This window comes from Rhipicephalus microplus, chromosome X (genome assembly GCF_043290135.1).
Source record: "Rhipicephalus microplus isolate Deutch F79 chromosome X, USDA_Rmic, whole genome shotgun sequence".
Taxonomy (NCBI): Eukaryota; Metazoa; Arthropoda; class Arachnida; order Ixodida; family Ixodidae; genus Rhipicephalus; species Rhipicephalus microplus.
The window spans coordinates 127,173,801-127,189,642 of NC_134710.1; the positions used below are offsets into that span (position 1 = coordinate 127,173,801).

At 46.4% G+C, this 15,842-nt stretch overlaps 1 protein-coding gene across 2 annotated transcripts in view; it reads left to right on the forward strand.

Moving 5' to 3' along the window:
• Window positions 1-15,842, forward strand: part of LOC119176418 (tumor protein p53-inducible nuclear protein 2) — a 79,363-nt gene that overhangs the window by 27,246 nt on the left and 36,275 nt on the right. For both annotated transcript variants that reach the window (XM_037427681.2, XM_037427680.2), the window contains exon 2: window positions 4,405-4,566. In XM_037427681.2, the coding sequence (XP_037283578.1) occupies window positions 4,449-4,566 (118 nt within the window). In that variant the 5' untranslated portion in view covers window positions 4,405-4,448. The remainder of the gene's footprint in view (window positions 1-4,404; window positions 4,567-15,842) is intronic.

Below are 15,842 nucleotides of genomic sequence, written 5' to 3' on the forward strand. Positions count from 1 at the left end.
CTTTCCATTGCTCGCTGCGTCGTCCTCAATTTAAGCTGAACCCTCTTTGTAAGTCTCCAGGTTTCTGCTCCGTAGCTAAGTACCGGCAAGATACAGCTGTTATATACCTTCCTCTTGAGGGATAGTGGCAATCTACCTGTCATAATCTACCTGTCATTTGAGAGTGCTTGCCGAATGTGCTCCACCCTATTCTTATTCTTCTAGTTACTTCAATCTCGTGGTTAGGCTCTGCGGTTATTGCCTGCCCTAAGTAGACATAGTCTTTTACAACTTGAAGTGCACTATTACCTATCTCGAAGCGCTGCTCTTTTCCGAGGTTGTTGTACATTACTTTCGTTTTCTGCAGATTCATTTTAAGACCCACCTTCCTGCTCTCCTTGTCTAACTCCGTAATCATGAGTTGCAATTCGTCCCCTGAGTTACTCAGCAATGCGATGTCATCGGCGAAGCGCAGGTTATTAAGGTATTCTCCATTAACTCTTATCCCTGACTGTTCCCATTCTAGGCTTCTGAAAACCTCCTGTAAGCACGCGGTAAATAGCATTGGGGAGATTGTGTCCCCCTGCCTTACACCCTTCTTGATTGGTATTCTGTTGCTTTCTTTATGAAGCACTATGGTAGCAGTTGATCCCCTGCAGATTTCATCCAGAATGTTTATATATACTTCATCTATGCCCTGATTCCGCAGTGTCTGCATGATGGCTGATATTTCTACTGAATCAAACGCCTTCTTGTAATCTATGAAGGTTATGTATAGTGGTTGGTTATACTCTGAGCATTTCTCTATTACCTGATTGATAGTATGAATGTGGTAAATTGTTAAGTAGCCTGTTCTAAATCCTGCTTGTTCCTTTGGTTGATTGAATTCTAATGGTTTCTTTACTCTGCTAGCAATTATCTTTGTATATAGCTTGTATACTACAGAGAGCAAGCTGATCGGCCTGTTATTCTTCAAGTCCTTGTCATCTCCTTTCTTATGTATTAAGATGATGTTAGCGTTCTTCCAAGACTCTGGTACCCTTCCCGTCAGGAGACACCTCGTAAACAGGGTGGCTAGTTTTTCTAACGCAATCTGTCCTCCATCTTTCAGCAGGTGTGATGTTACCCGATCCTCACCAGCAGCTTTGCCTCTTTGCATGCTCTCCAAAGCTTTTCTGACTTCTTCTATCATTACTGGTGGGGTGTCATCTGGGTTACTGCTAGTTCTTATAATATTAAGGTCGTGGTTGTCTCGGCTACTGTGCAGATCTCTGTAAAACTCCTCCGCTATTTTAACTATCCTATCCATATTGGTAGTTATTTTGCCTTCTTTGTCCCTTAGTGCATACATCCGACTTTTGCCTATCCCAAGTTTCCTCTTCAGTACTTTGACGCTTCCTCCGTTTTTCAGAGCGTGTTCAAGCGTGTGAATAAAAAAAGATACAAGATGAAAGTAGTACAGGCTTACGCGCCTACATCCAGCCATGTGCACACATACCTATATTCGAACATTTAGAAGCAGCTCCCATTATTGACTGGTAACAAGAATAGATTCACCAACTCTTTTGCATAAGTGACTCATAATTAGCCTTTTATATGTTATAAACATAATGTGCAAGCCTTTTATTGCCATAATTACAATGTGATCTTCTGAAGAAATGTCATACTGGAATGGTGAAGTGCTAGAATTTTTGTTCTGTTGTGTGTCTGATTTCTGATTGAGATGCTTTACACTAACAGTATACTTCAGGAAATTGCCCCATTATAAAATATTTTCCAAAAAAAAGCTTGCTTTGGTACCATGTTTCAAGACATCAACCATTTCAACTTGAAAAGTTCGTCTCAGATTAGCCGAACCCCATAGCTTCTAAATCCTAGATATATTTTAATCCTTTGCAACACAGCATCCTCATTCGGAGACACGATTTACTTTTGCTATTTTTGTGTCTCTGTAATGTTAAATTAAGCATTCTTGTTGCCTAAAGCTTCTGTCTACCTTCTGGTTGAAATAGGTTGGTACACACGATCGCTTTGATGAAGACAGCATGATGGTTATCAAGATCTTGGACGCGGAAAATTTCAAAAGGAATTTCCACATATTTTTTAACCTTTTTTAGCCATGCTTGCTGAACTATTGCATGAAATTAGAGGGAGTCATTTAATTTGGTTTATGAATAAATATACAGTCGAATCCCGCTACAACGAAACTGACGGGACGTGTAAAAAGCGAAATTTCACCTATAGACCACAAAATTTGGTAAGAACTGACGATTATGACTCGTTCTTTGGTTGCTGCAAGCGCATGCATTGAACTCTCGCCAACTTAGATGCACCTGGCTGAACATTGAGTAAACGTATTTTCTCGCGCACAACGCGATCACAATATACAGAAAATTTGTAGCTGAAGTAAGTTGGGGTGCGAGTTACACAATAAAATTTTGGTGAGCAAGTTGGCTTCATGGCAAGGCTTTACGGCAATGCAAAGAAGGCGACGTTGTGTCAATACGCGGGTAGCTTTTTTACAGCGAAAGCTGTTATGAAATCACAACTCGGGTCACACGCCGTTGCATATTGTCTGCTGCCGCCGCCCGTAACCACATCATGTGAAATTAGAAAAAAAAAACTTGCATCAATGACACAGTGGGGCTTGAACCCGGGTCCGCTGGGTGACAGTCCAATATTCTACCACTGAGTTACGCCAGTGCGTGTAACTTGTTGTCAAACTTGCCTTAGACAGGCTTGATGTCAGGAAAGCAATCGCATTAATACGACCTATAAAGTGTTTTACAATAGCGAAAGAGCAACCAGTCGTCGCACTATGCGATTAGCGTAACAAGTGGGCCGTCCAATGCTCCAACCTATTACAAAAACTTGTTCTTGTTTCCCTATTAACTGTGGCACATACCCACTTCAGCCATAATTCCTCATTGTTGTCAGCCACTGCGTGGATAATTGGCATAAAATTCCGAGCAAGTGTCTAGTGGATACCACGTTTCTCAGAAGAATGACAAAAAATAGCATAGCAAATGCTGGCCTACTACCCAAAAATTTATTATTAATGCCCTAATGGGTACCAAGCAAGTGTGCTTGCAGTAGTTAGTTACCCAATAAGTGTTTTTAAAAGGCTCTGAAAGGTCGCTCTCCTAGCTTTCGCTCTGACTGTGCTGTGCCTACCGCGCAGGCCTGGCGTTTTTTTTCTTGCCGCAGTTTGTGGCTGGGGGAGCTGGTTATATGAAGAAGTGGGTTATAATGAAGAAAATACGATACACATAGAGGGATAAAAAATTTTAAAAGACAGCATAGTAACTATAAATTAAAAGCAATTGCATGTTGTCATAGCATATAACTCTTTTTGTTCCCTGAAAAAAAAAATTGTTTTGCAAAATAAGTGAATGCATTACTAAAGTGATTCATGCAGTAAAGCTTGCTTATATAAACAAACTGCAGGATGTATGAAACTGGGATATAATTGGGTACTTGTGCTGCATTCAGAATCATGCTGCATTTTTAATGTCACACACGATACCGTATGGGCCAGCGTCCAAAGGTGAACTTGTACTTGTGCTTATTGATGCTTCATTTCGGTATGATAATCCATCTACCATATTCAAGCAGGTGCAGAGGCATGTGGATTGAGAACAGAAATAATCGCTTTACTATATGTGTTGAAGAAGCCTTTTTTGCTCAGTGATTGACTCGGGTTATAGTAAAATTTTTGACATAGTGAAAATCATATATATCTCCTTCACATGCAAGTTACAATGGACTGTTTGTAAATGCATTATTTACTAATATTTATTTCATGACTCTTGTCTTCATAACTCCATTGAAAGGACAAAGTGACTGAAGGTTGCTTTTCAAATTTTCTAGTGGGTAATTGTGGCAAGTTATTATAATTAAATAACTATTTAGTGTGCAGTCAATCATGTTGGATTTTTATACCAAATAATTTGATTACAGGCTAAGAGTATATGCATAATTAATTAGTACTACTTAGCACTATCAGAAATTAGCACTATCAGAAAAGAAAAAATTTTTTTTATATTACTGCTGGAACACATAACATCGAATGTGCCGTCAAACATAGTAGCACCTTCAGTAAAGTGGTTTTCTGGAGCAATATACCGTGAAATGAAAACACGTCCAAGTGTACTGGAGTTCAGTATACCCAATAGTCAGTCACTGTCAGTTGCCTTCCGTTTTCTACCGCTGGACAGAGTTTTCAAACACACGTCACATCAGTATTACTGTGCTTGAAGGCAATATTAGCTCAGTATAACACCATTCTTCTGTAGTTACTCAATATTACCAGCAGGAACAGTTTAGTTCACGCCGATTGCTGACGATGTAGTATGTGATATTCATTGTGTGTGTAGTGTAGCATGTGAAATGAAGTTTGGTTACACGTTGCTTTTGTCTATGCAGGTAGAGCTCTGAAAAGTCATCAAATACATTGTGCATCCTGAGTCATGTTGAGCGGCATTGCTAGCTATTTTCTCAATGCCCCGCCTACTCCAACACCTGAAGATGATGTCAACTACCGAACCATGGAGGCTGAAGATGACTGGTTGCTTGTTGATGTCACAGGTAAAGCTAATCTTCACAATACAAACAAGCGATTAGTGTTTGTTGCATTAGAAGATAACCTGCAGTAAAATCAAAAGCAACTTCAGCTTACTTCACTTATCATAAATACTAAGGTTGGCTGGAACAATGCAGCCATGTTGACAGCTTGACAAACCTCAGCAGCCCTAAAACAGTCAGTGTTGCTAGTATGATGACATGTGGGGTTTAACATCCCAAAATCACCATATGAATATTAGAGACGCCGTAGTGGAGGGCTCCGGAAATTTCGAGCACCTGGGGTTTTTTAACTTGCACTTAAATCTGAGCACACGAGCCTACAGTATTTTTTGCATCTATTGAAAATGCAGCCGCCACAGCCGGGATTCGATCCATAACCTGCGGGTCAGCAGCTAAGTACCTTAGTCACTAGGCCACTGCGGCGGGGCTCAGTGTTGCTAGCACCTAAACAATGTGTTAATGCACGTCAGTGTTGCGGAATGGGCGTCTCAATTACATTCCAATTCCATTCCGAGGAATTAGGATTTGCCGTAATTCTATTCCTCTCAATTTCTCGGAATGAAAAAAATTTGCCCAATCCCACTCCGGAATGGCACGGCCGTTCAGTTTCATTCCTTCAATTCCTCAATGAATGAAATGCATCGTGACAGTTTTTGTGAATTAATAATGAACGACCCCATGAATATAGTATTATGAGATGCATTAAGAACTGCAAAAGTATGTGAACACGTTAACAAGGTCTAAGGGTAGTAACTTGGTGGCATATCTCTTGCACTAAAACCACCCTACTAAATCCCATAGGAGCAGTTCCATCGCCACATATCAGCAACAAAATGCTCTAGATCAGCTGGTAATAGGTGGAACAGTACATTACCGCTCGGGCAACTTGTGCCTTTGCATCCAATATGAAACACAGGGCCGCACTGCTCATCGGCACTAATGCTTGCCAAGCGCGCCTTGCTTGCATGGATGGGATTAGGAGAACTTTTTGTTCGCCTGTGTGCAGGTATGCAATGTTTTCCTTGTCGCAAATGTTATTTATGTGTGTCAGGTACTAAACTGCTCTTGACCGTGTGCTCAGATTTGGGTGCACGTTAAAGAACCCCAGGTGGTCAAAATTTCCGGAGCCCTCCACTACGGCGTCTCTCATAATCAAATAGTGGTTTTAAGACGTTAAACCCCACAAATCAATCAATCAATCAAACTGCTCTTGAGATATACATCAGGCCATGCATAGAGTATTCGCCCCTTTCGTGGTGTGATCAATGAGAACCAATGTGCGAGAATGATTTGTTTCTCCTTTCAGTATCTCTTGCGATAATACATTTGTTTGTATACCAACTTATGCCGTGGATTCTTGTTTACAAATTTCAGATTGTTCACACTTTTACACCACGCATACCCTTGACTTTGTCTGACTAAAGGTCGACCTAGAGAAAGCGTTGTGGCCTTCGACTTAGATAGAGCATCTACTAAGGCCTACATGACTAATTTCAGCATGTTATACAGTAATAGCTATTAACGGTGCATAAAAACACTCCGCGATGTCCTCTCTGCTTGGCAATGTGAACATAGATATGTGCAGAGTCATAGGTACTAAGCGAAGTTACAAAAAAAAAAAGATAACGATAAGAATGAAGTGATTTCACCCCGGAGCACTGGGAGTGCAGGATGACCAACTATCAGCTCAAGATTCAGGAACGCCTATCTCCTAGGCTTGATTTCCTGAATGCCTCGTCTTCCGGACATGTTTGGCAATTGGTCACTTCTAGTTCATTGGTCACCAGGCTTACGCCATAAAAGGTGCTTAAGCGTCTTCGAGATTTTTAGATGCTGCAATAAAGGTCACAAGCAGTACAAAGTGCAAAAAAAAGTTTATTTTGCTTTTGTTCATCGAATTTTTGCAACTAAATGTTAAGTTCTAAATGAGAGATTCACCATTTAGTTTTAAAACTCAAATTGTGACTGGATGGGTCTGTCAGCGGTTGTTTCTTAAAAAAAGTGAGATTAGACATTTCTCGTCTACCTGTATTGACAATCATAAGCTGCTCAAGCGTGAACCGCAGGACGCAGGAGCCTGCTTGGTACTACATTATAATAGTGCTTCTCTAGCTCCCCCCCCCTCCCACCCTAGAACCAACTGAACGTAGTTTTAGTTTAGCGCGTGGGTTTTTTTTTCAGGATTCAGGGAGGCGCCGGCGTGATCATGGTTACGTGGGCTTTCCTGCTTCAGGCAGCTTCTGGAACTAATGCTTTTAAAAGTTTACTCTCTTTCTGGCTGTATGGAGGGGGAGCGCACACAGGTCATCGTGTACGACTGTGTGCTGCACCGATCTAGATACCTTTGTTAACAGTTTTGGGGAAAGGTGCTTGTGTGTCTAGACAAGGGGGGACAGTATCGCGAAATTAGGGGAGAGGTGGGGGAAGTAGGAGGTGAGCTTGCAGTGAACAAAAGCATCGCGCCAGTGTTAATACACATCACAACTTGAACGAGTGTCTTTTTTTTTCGCGCACTCATAACATCTAATGCGTCATCACGGCCTGTTAAATATAGCTCTTCTAACTCGGTGGATCTTCTTCTCTCTATCTTGACTGCATTTCCAGACAGTTGCGTGTTGCGGTGGTTTGGGCGAGCGCTGAGAGAGGTGGATAAAATGTCTTAATTTCTTTCTTTTTTTCTTTTCTTATCTTTTTTTTCCTATACCTCTTATTCCCTTTACCCCATCCCCGTGCCCACCTGTTGAGGTGTCCTCTTAAGGAGAGACTGTTATGGGTGGCACTTTTCTCTTCTTTTTCTTGTTATAATTACTTAGAGAGAGAGAGAGAGAACATGTGTGTGAGTCCACCAACAGTGACAGAAGCTGGCTCAAAGATGTGGACTGCTGGGGAGTGTGACTTGAGTGCTGCCGAAGGCAAAAAAAAATCACAAGGAGTTAAGAGGGGGGGGAGAGGGCATGCTGCCGCCGTATTTCCATTGACCGCCCCTACACGAGCAATGGAGACAAACTTCAGAGGAGCACAGTCAATATAAGGAAAAGCTTGTAGTAGGAGTGTTGCTTATAAATGTATGGTGCTTGTAATCAGCCAAGCCATTTTAAAAATGCTGCTCTGTTGTTGAATTCGAGGCTCAGATTTACTAATGTTTGAAGTCTGAAAAACGGCACTTTAGACAATAACGTGCTCTATTTTTGGTAAGACATAATTTCATTCCCATTTCATTCCATTCAAAATGTGCTTAATTTTATTCCCATTCCATTCCTCCAAGCATTGCCCCCTTTCCATTCCTATCCCATTCTGGGGTTGCAAAAATCTGGAATATTTCCTGAATTATTACAATTCCGGAGTGGCAGCTCCGCAATACTGTTGCACATTGAGAATTACATCATATGATGTAGATTGCCGCTCAGTAAAGATAACATGAAATAGTTCGCATAATGCAAGCATTAGAAATATAATGAACAGTTGCAATGACATGCGCCACGCACAAAATTTCATAGCACAAATAATTATGGTGGAAGATTTTTAACTTGTCTGAAGCAACTCGTACGTATAGTATTCATAGATTGAAATGCGATAACTTAAGTCTAAAGAATGCACATACTTTCATTTCCACCATCTTCAGCTCCTGCTGTATCGCCGTAATCTCGACTCTGAATGCTTACATCAGGACCAAGATTATCTTTAGTAGTCACACTTATAGCAACATGGTGTGGTTATCTTGAGTGATTCTGCATACCAGTCGTCATACTGAAAGTTTTCATGTTGCGCTGTGAGCAATATGTGAGCACTGTACAGTCCCCACATATTGAAATTAAGCAATTTAGGTCTAAGCAACTCACTATTAGCTTAGTTTCCACTGCCTTCAAATCGGGTGACATTGGCGTTATTTTGACTCGGAACATTTACATCAGAACTGACCTTATTTCTAGAGGCCATTTTCATAGTGGCTTTACACAGTAATCTTGAGCAATTGCAGATACCAGGCATTATAATGAGTTTTGATGTCACATTCCAATCCTCGAAAACTGCACTGCCCCATTCAAAAGTTCGCGTAATTCAAAATTTTAAAGAAAGCTATATTTCCGTTTTGTCTTAGAACGTAGCATATAGTGCAAATAAATAAACACATAAGAATGAAGCATTCAAGGGCAAACACTTATCTTTTTCTGTATTTTTTTCTTGCACATTAAAAATTTTCCAAGTTTGGTGTTTAATATTTTGAGAGTGTGTGCCACCTGCAGATTTTATTACAAGTAAATATGTCTTGTGAACTCACTGGCTATTGATCCTGACCACGGTGGTTGCATTTTGATGGAGCTGAATTGTGAGGCCTGAGTACTGTGAAACGTCCAAATGTTAGAGACCGGAGAGTCGAAATTTCTGCAGCCTTCCATTTTAGAGTACCTCATCAGGTAGAGCTTTGGTGGATAAAACCCTCGATCATATTGTTACGCACTGGCTATAATTCATCAGTGGCAATTTATACTGTAATTTGATCACTAAAATAAGCTAATAATTGAACCAGAGTTAACAGCTAATTAGCATGAGTTTAGCATTTATTGGTGTCCACTGCACATTACAGTCCACTTTGTATGAAATGTTCTTTCTACCTTAAAAAGCCAACGTTAAGAATTTCCAGAAGTGCTATCTGACACCTTTGCTATACTTAAAAGTGTACAATAATAATTACATTGCACATCTCAACCTGGTCTTTTCGATGAATGGGCAGTAGTCATAGTTTTGTAACATCCACATTTATTATGATTCTTTTAGCAAAGGCCAACTTTGGCAAGAAACTTGTTTTAGTTGCATTTCCATAAAAGTGATTTAGGCTAAGAAAAATCTGCAATGTTCGCGCTACATGAAAATAAAGTGCCCTAAATAGAAACAATCTGAGAGTGAGTAAAAACTTTATTGAACATGTCCGGCGTCATTGAGCGGGGTGGGGCTACAAGCACCCCGGCCTAGGTGACGGCCTCGAGTCCTTGGACCCGGGCGGCATCCTGGGCTTGCCGGACGGCCCACAGTTGATCGGCAAGGTCGTGGCTGAGCAGAGCCGCCTCCCATTGCGCCTCGCGGTTGGAGACTGCCATGTATACCGGGTTCGTAGGGGACTGCTGCGCGTTACCGGTACACTTCCACAGCATGTGCTGCAGCGTCGCTCTGGCTCCGCACACCTTACACGCGTCGGACGTATAAATGCCTGGGTAGCAGAGGCGAAGGATCACCGGATTCGGGTACGTGTGTGTCTGTAGTTGTCTCCAGGCAACCTGCTGTTTCTTGTTTAGTTTGGCGTGGGGTGGTGGATATTTGCATCTGTTCAGTCTGTAGTGTTGCGTGATATCTCTGAAAGTGGTCATGCGATCCCCCCACGTCCATTCCCGCATCGCTGTCGAAGTGTGCGAAACATCGGGACTGTCGGCAGGCGTCGCAGCTCGGCGTGTAAGTCCTCGAGCCGCGCCGTGGGCAGTCGCGTTGCCCGCAAGCGGAGGGTCCGTGTGGGCGGGGTTCCATACGAGGAAACTGTCGTTTTTGCGGCAGATGTTGCGTTCGTGAATTTGGAGAATGCGGGCCGCTTTGCGGGAGATCCGGCCGCTGGCGTAGTTGCGTATCGCCGCCTGCGAGTCGCCTATTATCACCTCGGCGTCCGTGGTGGCTATCGCGAGGGCTATGGCAGCTTCTTCGGTCGCCGCCGTCTCTTCCGTGCATATCGTCGCACTCGTGACGCAAGTTTCTACATGATCCGTGATCGCAACCGCGAAGCCGCGGTGGCAGTCGTAACGGGCCGCGTCCACGTAAACTGTGTCTTTGCTATTGCCGAATTTCTTTTCAAGGTCTTGGGCACGCCTGTTGCGCCGACCGATGTGATGTGTCGGGTGCATGTTCTTAGGCAACGGCAGAATGACGATGCGCTCGTGAATACGTCTGGGTATCCCGACCTTTTCGCCGCGCTGCGTATGGTAGTTGATACCCAGTGTCTCGAGGATGTGTCGACCAGTTCTGGTCTTCGCCAGACGTTCGTACTGGGCGATGTTGTGTGCTTCGATTATCTCATCTAGAGTATTGTGCAACCCCAGCTCGAGAAATTTTTCCGTGCTGGTATTGGCCGGTAATCCGATTGCGCGTTTGTACGCCTTGCGGATGAGACAATCTAGTTTGGTGCGTTCAGTCGCCTGCCACTTGAGGTAGGAGGCGACGTACGTTATATGGTTTATAGCGAAAGCATGTACCAGGCGAATGGTATTGCTTTCCTTCATTCCGCTATGCCGATTTGTTATTCGTTTCAGCAACCGGATTGTTTCATTGACCGCGCCCTCTAGTCTGCGAACGGTTTCGCCGTTGTGGCCGTTGGCGGACAGGCGCAAGCCCAGTACCCTAATGGTGTTAACTTGTGGGATGACAGTGCCGTCTGATGTGCGTACATTAATTTCTCTATATGCGCACTCGAATGCGGAATCGGCGTTCTTGGGTTTACGGCCCCTGCGCGATGGTCTATAGAGCAGGAGCTCCGATTTAGCGGTGGAACATTCGAGGCCAGTGTCGCGAAGGTAGTCCTGCACCACGTCGACGGCTTCCTGCAGCGTTTGCTCTACGTGGCCGTCATTTCCCTCGGCAACCCAGAGGGTGATATCATCAGCATACAAGCTATGGTGGAGGCCTTCTATTTCAGCGAGTTTTCGTGGTAATCCGACAAGCACGAGGTTAAAGAGCATGGGCGAGATTACGGAGCCCTGCGGCGTGCCCGTACAACCCATGTATATGTCCTGCGATTCTAGTCCGCCGATCGCTAATCGGGCCCGGCGGCCCGTAAGAAAATCCCGTACGTAGTGGTACGTTCTCTCGCCCAGTCCCAACGCTCTTATACTTTCAAGTATCGCAGCATGGCTAACGTTGCCGAACGCCTTTTTGAGGTCGAGCCCGAGTATCGCTTTGGTGGATCGTGTGGGATTGTCTACGATATCGTGCTTGAGTTGAAGCATAACGTCCTGCGTGGAAAGGTTACGACGGAATCCCAGCATCGTGTGTGGGAGCATGTTTCGGTCCTCGAGGTAGTTGGTAAGGCGAGCGAGAACCACATGTTTCATGACCTTACCAACGCAGGACGTCAGGGATATCGGTCGAAGGTTGTCAATCTGTACTCGTTTGCCCGGTTTGGGGATCATAATTATGCGCGCCGTTTTCCACGAGTTCGGTATAGCGCCCGCATTCCAGCACTCGTTCATGTAAGCCGTCAGTTGTTCTATCGACTCATCGTCCAAGTTACGTAGCGCTTTGTTGGTTATCCCGTCCGGGCTTGGCGCCGACTTTGTGTTGAGCCTGTGCAGCACCGCCCTCACCTCGGCAACGCTGAAGTCCTCGTCTAGCACCGCGTTTCCCTCACCCTCCCAGGCATATGCCGAGTGCGCGAGGGGGCTACGTGACTGAAAGCGGCTTCGCACGTCATCTAGAAAGTCCGCGTGGGTGCCTTTGTAGTCGTGCAGCAACTTGTTAAGCTTATGTGCGTGCGATGTTTTCGTCTCCTCTGGATCCAAGAGGTGCCGGAGGAGATACCACGTCTTGGCCCGTTCCAGCTGGTTCTCCATCCCATTGCAGATCTCTTCCCATTGCGTTTTGCATACCTGTAACGCGTGCTCTTTCATGTCCCTGCTTAGCCGTGCTATGCGTCTGCGCAGCGTTCGATTGTGGCGTTGACGCTTCCACCTGTCTTGCAGGCTGCGCTTGGCTTCCCACATGTGTAGGAGTTTGCTGTCTACCACTTCGAGCTGTGCTTCTGGCGGAACCTCCCGCGTCGCCGTTTCTAAATCCCCCTTGAGCGTCGCAGTCCAGCTATCTATATCCTCAATAGCCGCACTGCCAAGATTCTGCTCTTTCCGGACTTTGCGAAACGCGTCCCAATCCACCAGCCGGTGGTTCTTGCCCTTGGTACCTTCCCGATGAACGCGGTCGTAAGGTTCAGCGTCGACCTAGATCTCGATCACTGAGTCATCGTTACCCAGGTCCTCCTGTGTATTGTGCCATCGCGCGCTAGCAACGTTCTTGGTAAATGTGAGGTCGGGTGAGGTGTCTGCACATACGCTGTTGCCCCTGCGCGTAGGTGCGGAAGGGTCTGTGATGAGCTCGAGGCCCTCATTCTGCGCATCGTCCCAAAGGCACTTGCCTTTTGGCGTTTCGTAGCCGTACCCCCACGCCGCGTGGGGCGCGTTGAAGTCGCCCGCAATGAGCAAGGGCCCGTCGGCAGCTGCCTCGCGCGCCTCTCGCAGTAACGTGCTAAAGCGGTGTCTGGCTTTGGGTCTGCTATACACGTTCAGCACAAACAGGCCGGGGCCGCGCCCTTTCGTCGGGATGAGCTCTATGAATACATGCGGTATGCTAACGTTCATAAGTTCGCGTTGCGCCACGGTGAGGTTGCGTCGCACCAGCGTTGCAGTGGCCGGTGGGGCTCCCGCGGTCACAGCTTCGTCTATAGATTTGTACCCCGCCAGCTTGACCGGGTCATTGGTTTCCTGCAATAGTATTACGTCCGGTCGTCGCCGGCTACGTAAGAATTGTTGGAAAAGCCCCGTTTCCTCCTGTACCTCCTGCAGTTCCCCTGACAGATAGTGAACGTGTTCCGTGTGTTATGATGTTGTGGGCGTTGTGTTTGTGTGGTTTCGTGTCGAGCCATGGTGACTGTACATGTTATGGTTTGTCGTCCGGCTGATCCTGCGCCTCTTCGTCGGGTAACGGCCTAAAGTACGGTTTCCCAGTCGTTCGTACTGGGCGACCCACTGCGCCCGGAAGTCTCATTTCGATATTGTCTATGCGCGTTTGCAGCGTCGCGACCATTTTTGTGAGCTGAGATATTGCAATGCTCAACTGTTCGGTTTGTGCGGTTTGCTGAGCGATTGCGTTGTTAAGTTGCGCGGTTTGCTGCGCGTGTTGGGTCATCATCGCGTCTACCTTGTCGTCGAGTCTATCAACTCGTTCGCGGAGTTTCTCCTCGCGTTTCTGTGATTTGACGTCGAATTGTTCCGGGTCAAGTGCCTTACGTTTGGTGGGTGCGGGGTGCGCGTCTTGAGCCTCCATGACTTCCTCCACTCTCTCGGCTGTACTAGCAGCCGCGTCGGCTGAACGGGTTTAATTGGAGGAGGAGGAGGAAAGGGAACTGTCGGGGCCTCCCCCTTTAACGTGGCAATTTCGTTTCTTAACCTTGCATTTTCCTCCTTTAGTTCTTGGATTATTGATTCGAATTGATCCAATCGTTTTTGCACTAGACTTTCTGGGTCGCTGTTGCGTTTGTAAGCAGAGCTGCCGCGTCTGTCTACATCTGGGTTTCTATCAATGACAGTCTCGGTTTGCATTAGTGGTGCGCTGGGCGCGCGTCCGGAGGCGACGTCCACCCACCTCAATTTATGGGGGTCAACCTCTCCTCCGCCTTTGGCTGCAGCTGTGTGGTTGGCTCGGGCCGTCGACGTGCTGCGAGGCTTTGCTGAACGAGGTCGGGAGATGCTGCGAGAGCGGGCTCGAGAACGAGTACGGGAGCGAGTGCGACTTCGCGCGCAGGTCTCCCTCGAGGCCGATCGACTGTTGCCGCGACGTCGTCTCGGTGTGTGGCGTTGTCCGTAGCCCTCCTCCCCGTCGTTGACGGTGCTGCTACTGCTGTAGGCGGCCTCAGCCTCCTCGCGCATTCTGCGTTCCCACTGTCGGCGCTTGACTAGGAGGGTGTCTTGTACTTAGCTTTGCACTTGCGGTCTCCGGTGAGGTGACCCTTTCCGCACAGTTGACACACCGGCTCGCACCGATGATCGTCGGGCGGGTTACCGCATCCGCACCCACAGCACTTCTTGTCGTTCGGGTTGGGGCACACGTCGGCCCTGTGTCCCAGACGACCACACTCGTAGCACATATCGATATGTTTCTTGTAAAGAGTGCACCTTATCACCATCCCGCCGTAGTTCACGTAACGAGGCACGTAGTAGCCGTCGAAAAGGATGATCACGTTGGTCGTGTTTCCCATGCGCTTGGCATGCAGGGCGTTCGGGTTGCGGTGGTTAACCAGACTTCTCACGACGTCCGCCGGCTTTTCGCCTAGCGATATGCCCCTGATGAGGCCTTTGGACGTGTTCTCCGGAGCCGCTCTGTAGGCACTCGCTTCGAACTCACGGTCGCCAATTCGCAGCTTGCAAATGCCTCCATATCGTCTAGCGCGATCTTCTGACGGCGTGCTTACTACAATAACGTTTTGTCGCTCATTGAGACGGACGCTGTCCTCCTCGGCTACCTCGCGCCCCACCCCTGCAGCGTTGCGTATGCAGCAGTGGACGCGGTCCTTCTGGTAGTGGGATACGTTGAAGCCATCCCGGGGTCGCACAATGATCTTGTAGTCATCCGTCGGCAGGTTGGGCATTCGGCTCGTCATGGTGATCTTCCGCACGTACTGCGTCGCTTTCTGTATAAACGCCGTCTTCTCGGTAGACGCTGGCGTTGCTTGCTGGTTCTTCGCCGGGTCGGCGTCTCCACCCACCTTCTTGGTGTTTCGTTTGATCTCGCACCTCCCCTGCTCTTTTCCGAACTCCGTCGGCGATATCTCCTCCCCTTCAACTTGCACGAATTACATTTCGGGCGCCAGTGCAGCGGATGGGGCACCCGCTTGCTCTGACGACTTGTCAGGCCTACCGTGCCTTGTCTACTGGCTTGACTGTCGTGCCAGAGCTGCGGTACGGGCAATCTTCGAAAAGTGACCGAAACACGGGTTCACCTGCACAAATGGTATCGGGAGAGACCGCAGGACTTTCGCAGTCACTTGAGAATACTCTGAACTGAATGGCTAGAAAGAAATCGCCGAAAACCATAGAAAATCTGCGGAGCCGATGCGACGCGCGTCCGCACACCGTGGCCCCCTAGCGGCCAATCACAATCTGAGAAGCATTATTTATTTGGCGTATGATCCTTGTATAAATGTTTTTTTCCCCACATTTTATATAGCAAAAATTTGATGTAATCATAGTTGGGCTAGTTTAGAATGACAAAGTTAACTTAGTTGGTACAGATTCATAATAAAAGAAGATAGACATGCAAGGATGAACACAAGGGAAAAAAAATCGAGACAACATAAATGCCTTGTTTTCTGTGTTTGCGTTTTCGTGATTTTTTCTCTTGTGTCTGTGTTTGCACGCCTATATTTTCTTATCATAACTTGAACTAGTTACCGTCTGTTTCCAAGTGTAGGCAAACAGATTTAGTGCAGCAATGGAAATGCATAATATGAGTGTATGACCACAATATGTGTCGATATTTGA